General features: G+C 43.6%; 1 protein-coding gene across 1 annotated transcript in view; it reads right to left on the bottom strand.

The window, feature by feature from the left end:
- Window positions 1-574: 574 nt before the first annotated feature.
- Window positions 575-10,069, bottom strand: part of PPP1R8 (protein phosphatase 1 regulatory subunit 8) — a 24,605-nt gene continuing 15,110 nt past the window's right edge. The window contains exons 5-7 of the mRNA XM_003799827.3: window positions 9,426-9,570; window positions 5,365-5,429; window positions 575-2,027 (exon numbers count right to left, since the gene is read on the bottom strand). Of these exons, the coding sequence (XP_003799875.1) occupies window positions 1,674-2,027; window positions 5,365-5,429; window positions 9,426-9,570 (564 nt within the window). The 3' untranslated portion in view covers window positions 575-1,673. The remainder of the gene's footprint in view (window positions 2,028-5,364; window positions 5,430-9,425; window positions 9,571-10,069) is intronic.

The following is a 10,069-nucleotide window of genomic DNA, read 5'->3' as shown; positions in this document are numbered from 1 at the left end:
TGGCTGGGCGCCTGTGGCTCAAGCGGCTAAGGCGCCAGCCACATACACTTAAGGTGGCATGTTCCAATCCAGCCCGGGCCCGCCAAACAACAATGATGGCTGCAACCAAAAAATAGCCAGGTGTTCTGGCGGGTGCCTGTGGTCCCAGCTACTTGGGAGGCTGAGGCAGGAGACTTGCTTAAGCCCAGTAGTTGGGAGGTTGCTGTGAGCTATGATGCCACTGCACACTACCCAAGGGGACAGCTTGAGGCTGTCTCAAAAAAAAAAAAAAAAAAACTCCCAGGAAACTGCACAAAATGGTCTAAAGCCTGGTCTCCCCTCATAAGGGCTCCTGTTGTACCTCCCCAAGAAGGGCAATAGGCGCCTCTTAACCCACTTTGCCTTGTGAGGCTTTGGTCCGGAGACTGAATCTCTACTTAGAATTTCCACACTCATCAGAGCCATCTTTACTTGTAGTAATAAGAGGAGGACAGAATTATTACTTCCCAAGCCCGAATGTCATGCCTTTAACAAGTATTTCCTCATGGTGGTGGGAATCAGTGACTGGGGACTCACAGACTGCACAGACTACACCCAAATGACAAAAGTTACATTTAATTTACAATGTAATAAAGGTTACAGGTAAAAAGCTACACATAAAGCGTGAAAAGGCCTATTACACAAATGTACAAATCTCTGTACAAAGCTCATATCAACGTTTCCTACCTTCGTCTCCTGTTCGTCAGCCAGGTCTAGTCCTGGAGCTCTGGATAACAAGCTCTCAATCCAGGGGGGAAAAGCCTCCAAGTCAACATCTAAAAATTCTTCTTAGAGACATCAGCTACTTGCAAAGTAAAATCTTTTCCTTTTTAATTTAAATTGCCCTAACTGGTCATACCCTTTAAAAATTGCCTTCATAACACACTTAAAAAGGAAAGAATGCCATAGAATAGAGGATAGTACTCTGGAATTAAATAAGAAACTTCAGCAATGGAGTGCTCAGGTTTGACAAGAAAAACAGGTAAAGTTCAAACAATACTGTCAGTTAAAAACTATAAACCTGTGTCTATGGCACTGGTCACAGACGAAGAAAACCCAGAATGTTCTCATTCCAACAGAAAGGACAAAAGAGAGAACCCTAACTACTGGACCTCAAAACCACTGACCCAAGAAAACATTTTTAAATTTAAACCTTGGCTTAACTACAGATTTCTAAGCCTTCTCTTTGATCAACCTGGGATCCATGGCAACCCTTTTGCTACCTGGGACTTGGAAAGATAGTAGATAAAAATCAGGCTGCTGGACCCCCAAGGCTAGTGACGCTATTATAACTTCCACAGCTCTGGAGTCAACCTGAGGGGCTGGGATATGGGATAACTGATTTTTCCATAAAAATATCCTAGAAAGAGGGAGAAAGAAAGGAGGAGGTAGTGGAAGGCTGGGGAAAGAGCCTGGGCAGTCTACTTAAGAGGTTGTATGAAACCTTTCTTTACACTGAAAGTGTTCTGAAGACAGGTCTTTATGGGACACTTCAACCCCACCCCAGTTTTAATGTTACATGGTTAGGACCCCAGGAGACACTCTGAAAGACGAAACTGCACATATGGAAAGTTTTTCTCCCTAGTTCATTAGCTCCCCCATCACCCTTCTACCCCATTCCCACCCAATCCCACCCTTCTCCATGACCAAAAATATCAAATCAGTAAGGAAGGTGTGGGCTTCTTGCCCGGCCAAGCCTCTTTTGCATATTTCTTCTTCTTGGGTTCATTTACAGCTTCAGGGTTATAGACTGCAGGGTTTGGTGCAGGGTTCATGTTCACTGCTGACGGTACAACAGGAGTCAAGTCCACATCAGGGGCGAGGTTGGGGTATGGCATGGGCAAGCCACCGATGAGCGCTGTCCCATGAATGCCATGAGGCTGGGAGCCGGCCTCATTGTGTGTTGGGGGCAGGCCCCCGTAGAGTCCTCCGCTGAAGGCAAAGTTCTGCATGCGCCTGTTTCCTGATTCCTCCAGGCCCAGTGAGCCAGGGCCATCCACTCGTTTCTTCTGTAGTTTGCAGCAAGGAGAAGGGAGAGAATGGAGAGAGGAGATAAGAGGTGAGGCCTGAGGGTGTTAAGTTAGCCTTTTCTATTCCAGCTTAGAAAAATGGCCTTTGGAAAGGCTCTGAACTTCTAGCCTTTTCTATTGTTTTTTCTAAAATTTATTTTATTATTATTTTTTGAAACAGAGCTGTACTTTATTGCCCTCAGTAGAGTGCCGTGGTGTCATAGCTCACATGAACCTCAAAGTCTTGGGCTGAAATGATTCTCTTGCCTCAGCCTCCTGAGTAGCTGGAACTACAGGTGCCTGCCACAAAGCCTGGCTGTTTTTTTTTTAGAGATGGGGTCTCGCTCTTGCTCAGGCTGGTCTGGAACTCCTGAGCTCAAGCAATCCACCTGCCTTAGACTCCTATACTGCTAAGATTACAGGCATGAACCCTACCCTGGCTGCTTTTTCTGTTTTCTTATGTATGTATGTATGTATGTATGTATTTGAGACAGAGTCTCACTTTGTCACCCTTGGTAGAGTGCCATGACGTCACAGTTCACAGCAACTGCCAGTTCCTGGGCTTAAGCAATTTTCTTGCCTCAGCCTCCCAAGTAGCTGGGAGTATAGGCACTCGCCACAACACCTGGCTATTTTTTGTTGCAGTTTGGCCGGGGCTGGGTTTGAACCTGCCACCCTTGAATATAGAGGGCTGGCGCCCTACTCACTGAGCCACAGGCACCATCGCTTTTTCTGTTTTCTAAACAACTTATTTGATGGTCCTGAAATCTTAGGGTTTGAAGAGATGTTACCAGTCATCTAAAATGATGGTTCTCAAACACTGCTCTATAACAAAGCTTTCACCAGCCTATGTCAAATCAAGAAAATGATAGTGTCGTAAAACTTACCCAATTTAAATGACTGTTCTTTATCCTAAAGTCATACAGCTTCCTCTCTTTGATATTAGAACTGCTCTTTTAGGCAGGCATGTGGCTCGCACATGTAATCCTAACACTCTGGGAGACTAAGGCAGGTGGACTGCCTGAACTCAGCAGTTTAGGACCAGCCTGAGCAAGAGTGAGATCCATCTCTACTAAAAATAGAAAAAACTAGTTGGGTGTTGGAGTGAGTGCCCCTCATCACTGCTACTTGGGAAGTTTAGACAAGAGGATTGCTTATGCCAGAGAATTTGAGGTTGCTTTGAGCTATGACACTACAGCACTTCTATCTAGGGTGACAGAGTAAGACTCTGTCTCCAAAAAAAAAAAAAATGCTCTTTTAGGCCGGACACAGTGGCTCATGCCTGTAACCCTAGGACTCTGAGAAGCCGAGGGGGGTGGATTACTGGAGCTCAGGACTTCAAGACCAGCCTGAGCAAGAGTGAGACCCCATCTCTACTAAAAATAGAAAAAAATACCCAGGCGTTATGGCGAGAGCCTGTAGTCCCAGCTACTTGGGAGGCAGAGGCAAGAAGATTGCTTGAGCCCAGGAGTTTTGGCTTTTTTTTTTAGAGACAGTCTCACTTTATTGCCCTTGGTAGAGTGCTGTGGAATCACAGCTCACAGCAACTTCCAACTCCTGAGCTTAGGCGATTCTTCTGCCTCAGCCTCCCAAGTAGCTGGGACTACAAGCATCCACCACAACACCCAGCTAATTTTTGTTGCAGTTTGGCAGGGGCTGGGTTTGAACCGGCCACACACAGTATTTGGGGCCAGCGCCCTACTCACTGAGCCACAGTCACCGCCCAGGAGTTTGAAGCTGCTATGAGCTATGACGCCACAGCACTTCTACCTAGGGTGACAGAGTGAGACTCTGTCTCTAAAAATAAAAGATGGCAATAGGTATTTAATTTTTGTTTGGGGGGGGGTTGGTATCTCCAAGTTCAGTGCCCTTTTTTTTGAGACAGAGTCTCAAGCTGCCACCCCGGGTATAGTGCTGTGGTGTCACAGCTCATAGCAACCTCAAACTCTTGGGCTTAAGCAATTCTCTTGCCTTGGCCTTCCAAGTAACTGGGACTACAGGCACCTGCCACAATGCCCAGCTACTTTTTGTTGTTGTTGCAGCTGTCACTGTTGTTTAGCTGACCCGGGCTAGGTTCAAACCCTCCAGCCTCAGTGTATGTGGCCAGTGCCCTACCCACTGAGCTATGGGCACCGCCTTCTATGCCCATTTTTTAAACATTAATCTCACAGCAAAACAAATCTATAGTGAAGAAGTAATTTATTGGTTGTATGGATCTGGTAATGGGGGGGAACTGGCTGCATAGGGACATGAGAGAACCTTTCGGGGTGATGGAAATGTTTATCTCAATTATGCTGGTGGTTACATAGGTGCCTACATTTGTCTAAGCTCAAGCTATATACTTAAATGTGTGCATTTAATCATTTGTAAATTAGAACACAATAAAATTGACAGAAAGTTAAAAAGTATTTGATTTTATACTTTAAGGACAACTGAACATTCCAAAGGAAGGAAAAAGAGAGAAAGAGAGAAAGAGGGAAAGAGAGAAGGGGGGGGGGGAGAGGCTCAAGGGGAAATAGGGTATGAATAGAATGGAGTCCCATGGATAAACTTGCATCTTCTACTTTTCCATACTGGACTAAAGTTCCAGATATGAAAGATCCTCCTCATATCTACTAGGGCTGTCCAGAAAGTATTCAGCCATGTACTATAAAAAAGAGAGACATTCATGGTGACTGGACACTTTCCAGACAGCCCTTGTATACTCCTCCTTTTGGATTAAACAAAGACTATCTTACCAATTTAGAGTCTAAAGATTTAAAAAAATCAAAACTCTATTGCATCTCTATTAGCATCTTCTACTCAATTTTTGAATACCATTATTAACAAAGATCTCATTACCTTAAGGGGCGGTGTGTTCCCTGTTGGACAACTCTGGCTATCAGGTAGTTCCTCCACATATTGAGTGAGCATAGCATCTCTGTAACTTTCACCTTTTCTTCACTATATCTGATCTTTAAACCTAATTCAGATCTGGGCTGACATTCCTACCTGTGCCATTCCCCTTCACGAAACAAAAGGCACTGCAAACCATGCGGTGCTACCACAGAAAGGTGGGCCTCTCTCTGTACCCTGCTGGACGGTAAACTTCCAGACACATATTGCACATGATTCACATGACATCAAGCGGGCTGGTTACTTGCAGCCTTCCCATGGTACTTTAGGACTCCCTAAACATAGGTGGGGTAAAATTATTTCCATAGAATTAAAAATGAAGAGAAGAACACAGAATGTGTTTTAAAATAAAGCACTGACTTAACACCTACCTACGTGTAAGAGCAGGTTTTTAAATTCAGGTTATATGGCATTTCAAAAACTGTTATAATGTGCTTCCTACCTTGACTGGGACCACTGCAGTTTGCACCATGTTCCTAAAGCGACCAACTGAGGGATCCACATCCTCTGCAAAAAGAGATGAAGGCAGGGTTGGCTTGGTACCCTTAGTGGGAGGAATGGGGGTATAGGCTCATTGCAAACAAAACAATCACAACAACTCATTTAATTAAGGCAGTGAAAAGTATTTACTATGCGCTGTGCTAAATCCTCACAGCAACCTTGTGTGGTAGTTACTACAGCAGTAACAGTGAGGGGACCAGAAAACAAACTGAGGCCCGGAGTAGTAAAGTGACTATCCCAGTCACTATGCTGGAGAGACAGAAGCCAGGAACTGGGTACAAACAGCCAGAGACAGATCGCTGCCTCCCCCAAGTTCTTTCCTGTTCCATACACTTTTCTCTTTTGAGGGGAGAGAAAGAATAGACATTATCAATCCTAGATCAGTGATAAAACAATGGCATGTCAGGAGGCCACATAGCACATACCTTGCTAATGACCGCTCATCGGCAAAAAACAGACTTAGGACTCAGACCCAGGACGTCACACTTAACCTGGCCATTGACCTGAATGACTTGAACTATATAATCAAGACTTTTACTAAAGGATGTGAAGACCGTGGACAGGGTGGAAGAGTGGCTCCCTTTTCATAGCTCGTATGAATATCATTAACCCTATAAGCTTCTAGCTTCACTTGCTCTGCACAGAGACAGCACATAACCTATTATTGAAGGTTGAATAAGTGGAAGCAGCCAGGCAGATTTGCTATTTTTGCTAGAGAAAGCTACTCCAAGCCCCTTTAACTTAATATAGTTATAATCTTATTTTAAATGCATTGAAGTTGCTTGCTATTAAGAGAAACTCCTGAATCTCCCTGGAAAACAAAGAATCCCTATTCAATAATTAGTCCCTGGTTTAAGTCTGGCTTTTCAGATATTAGGATGCCTCTAAAAGTATCCTAGTATTATGTTCACAACCACTCTTTGCTCAAAGAATAAATGGCTTCCATGTGAAAGAAGAGAGAGGAAAAAATATCCAGGCTTATTAGGAAGGAGACAAAGTCACTAAAAAAATACCCTGATCTTGGGTGGCGCCCATGGCTCAAAGGAGTAGGGTGCCGGCCCCATATGCCGGAGGTGGCGGGTTCAAACCCAGCCCCAGCCAAAAACTGCAAAAAAAAAAAAAAAAAAAAAATACCCTTATCTCTTATTGACATAGGAGCCTGTTCCAACTATCTTTTCGGCAAGGACAGCTAAATGAAGCCCAAAGAGAAGTGGTTAACAGGTGATGTGCCCTTTATGTGCACACAGGCCTGCAGAGCAGGGCTAAGCTCCTTTGGGGAACCCTGTCTTGAGATGGCTAAATGATTCTCAAGGCTCTCAACCTCTCTTCATTCTCTCTACCATCCTAGTTCTAAAGAGAAAGGATACACCCACTGCAGGATATCTGTGCTCTTGTTAGACTTACCAACAAATTCCTTGCTAATTCTACTTCTAGTATAGGAAATGCTGCCTGGATGAAAGGCAGATGCCGATGGTGATAATGGCTAACATTCATGGAGGGCTTACTGAGCGCCAAGTACTGACCTTAAGTATTTTTTTACATTTATCAACTCATAATCTTCCCACTGATCCTGTGAGGTCAGTGGTTTGCTAAGTCAACTGACAAAGTGGAAAAGTGACTTCAGATCCAGGCTCTCTGTGATTTCAGAATCTGTGCTCTTTTTTTTTTTTTTTTTTCAGTTTTTGGCCGGGGCTGGGTTTGAATCCGCCACCTCTGGCATATGGGGCCAGCACCCTACCGCTTTGAGCCACAGGCGCCACCCAGAATCTGTGCTCTTAAGCACTATGCTATACTGCTTGAATACACTGTCTTAAGAAAGAAAGTTCTAGGGTACTAATTTTCTTTTCTTTCTTTCCCTTTCCTTCTTCCTTTCCCTTTTCCCTTTCTTTTCCCCTCCCTTCCTTCCTTTCTTCCTTTTCCTTGAGACAGTGTCACTCTCTTGCCCAGGCTACAGTGCTATGACATCAGCCGAGCTCACAGCAACCCCAAACTCCTGGGCTCAACTGATCTTCCTGCCTTAGCTTCTTTAGTAGCTGAGACTACAGGTGGTCACCACAATGCCCAGCTAATCAGCTAATTTTTCTATTCTTATTAGAGACAGAATCACACTCTTGTTTAGGCTAGTCTTAAACTCCTGAACTCAAGCAATCCTCCCACCTCAGACTCCCAGAGTGCTAGGATTATAGGTGTTGGCCACTGTGCCTGGCCTCCTGGAAAGTCTTAGTTCAATAGGTTCTGGGGCCCAGAAATAAGCTTCTCAGATTGGTCATCCAGCTCCTAACTGGACATTTCCCTCCAGCACTTACTACTATAATCCATTCACTTCAAATACCATCAGAAAGTGCCTAGAGTTACCAGGCCCCCAATCTTCTCTTAAGTCCCAGAATCTAGGGGACTGTATTCTATAGCTGAGTTCTGCCACCCTGAGGACTACACAAGTCATCTGGGTGAGTTCTGGTCTGAACACAGACCAGTAGAGTTGTTGTTCTTACCATTCCTCTATTAATACAATCTTAAATTGTACTTGATTAGTTTCTACATCCTCCTGATGACTCAGACAACATTTTCGTTTCTTTTCTTTTTTTTGTGACAGAGTCTCACTATGTCGCCCTTGGTAGAGTGCTATAGCGTCACAGCTCACAGCAACCTCAAACTCTTGGGCTTAAATAATTCTCTTGCCTCAGCCTCCGAAGTAGCTGGGACTACAGGCACCCACCACGACACCCGGCTAATTTTTTGTTGTTGTTGTTGCAGTTGTCATTGTTGTTTAGCTGGCCCAGGCCAGGTTCGAACCTGCCACTCTTGGTATATGTGGCTGGCACTGCAACCACTGTGCTACAGGCAATGAACTCAGATGAGTTTAACTTTCAATTAAGTAAAATCCTTAGATTTTTTTTTTCCCCATGAGCTGTAATTAATTTATTTATTTGAGACAGTCTCACTTTGTCACCCTTGGTACAGTGCTGAGGCATCATAGTTCATAGCAACCTCAAACTCCTGGGCTCAAGTGATTCTCTTGCCTCAGCTTCCTGAGTAGCTGGGACTATAGGTGCCCACCATCGTCGTACCTGGCTACTTTTAAAGATGAGGGTCTCGCTCTTGCTCAGGATGGTGTCAAACTCCTGAGCTCAGGCAATCGCCCACCTTGGCCTCCCATCAAATAAGGTTGTTTAAAAAAAGAATCCTACCAGGCTGAGCACGAGTGAGACCCCCTCTCTAAAAATAGCTGTGCATTGTGGTGGGTGCCTGAAGTCCCCACTACTCAGGAGGCTGAGTCAGGAGAACATCTGAGCCCAAGAGTTTGAGATTGCTGTGAGCTATGATGCCACAGCACTCTACCAAGGATGACAAAGTGAGACTGTCTCAAAAAAAAAAAAAAAATCACAAGTCTATCACTGTATAAACTATACATATCTTCCAATTCTCTGGCTTCCTTCTATCAGAGTATTTGAGACATAATTTGAGTCTAATAAATAAAGGCGGAAAGATGGAACAACCTGGTAAGCTTAATGGCCTTCCCTATAAACATCTTGCTGTAATTTCCATATAAACTATTAAGTTACTTTTTTATAGAGAGGAAGTCTTCAATGGGATTAATGGTGACATCAGAAAGTTCTCTACCCTTGGAGTTACCAATGCTATTGAGAATCCCATGAAGACAATAATGTCTTATTTTGAGGTAAAGACAATAAACAACTACCTATACCTTATTTAAACTTTCACCGTGACACATACATACTGAATCAGCAGAGAATTATAGCCTTGATCATTGCACTGTATTATACACGGTCCTTCCTTTAGCCATTTCTTTCACACTGTAACCGAATAATATTTGAGTGTTCAGAAAACTCTACTAATGACCTGTATAAACATATCTCCCCTTGATGTAGCACCTCTTATCCTAAACCTTATTTTAAAACATCACAACTGACCTGTGGAATGTATATATTACTCTTTAAGACCATAGCTTTTTCATCAGGATAAACTAGAAAGGCACCTCACCTGGGTTGATGATCTCATCATCCTCACTGAATGTCACCCTTGAGTTCTTCCTCTTCCTCTTTGGTCTCTGAATGTCCAGATTTCCCTCCTCAATGGTGAGGGTAGAAATCCGCTTGTTGTGGGCAGTGTTGAACTCTGTCAGGTTCTATAGGTCAGGGTTCATACAGGGAAGAGAAGAGTCAATACAAAGGGAATATGATGGAAAGGACTAAATAAAGGAAGGCACTAGGGCTAACCTTGACCTTGTAAGGCATATGAAATTCTCTTCTGCATCTGAAGAGTTTATATCATCCCTAGACAGCTAATACAAACAAGTCTCATTTGACAAAATATGAAACATACTGACTAATGGAGCAGTGATATTCAAAATGAGGTAAAATGCCTTGGCTTGAGAACAGGTTATCTGTGCAAGTACACTTGAATTTAGGTGTTTAGGGTTTTTTTTTTTTTAATAAGAAAGGATATTATGTCATCATGCTGAGAATTAAAAGGAAATATGACTGGGAGTAACTCCAAGAATTATTTTTAAGTAACAAAATAGAGATTAAAAAAGATAACTGCAATTTAAAAAAAAAAGAAAGAAGGCGGTGCCTGTGGCTCGAAGGAGTAGGGCGCCGGCCCCATATACAGAGGTGGCGGGCGGG

Source organism: Otolemur garnettii, unplaced genomic scaffold (genome assembly GCF_000181295.1).
Source record: "Otolemur garnettii isolate 467f Iridium unplaced genomic scaffold, OtoGar3 scaffold00156, whole genome shotgun sequence".
NCBI classification, from domain to species: domain Eukaryota; kingdom Metazoa; phylum Chordata; class Mammalia; order Primates; family Galagidae; genus Otolemur; species Otolemur garnettii.
The sequence above is the reverse complement of the archived record's forward strand: the minus strand, read 5'-3'. Positions and strand labels throughout refer to the sequence as shown.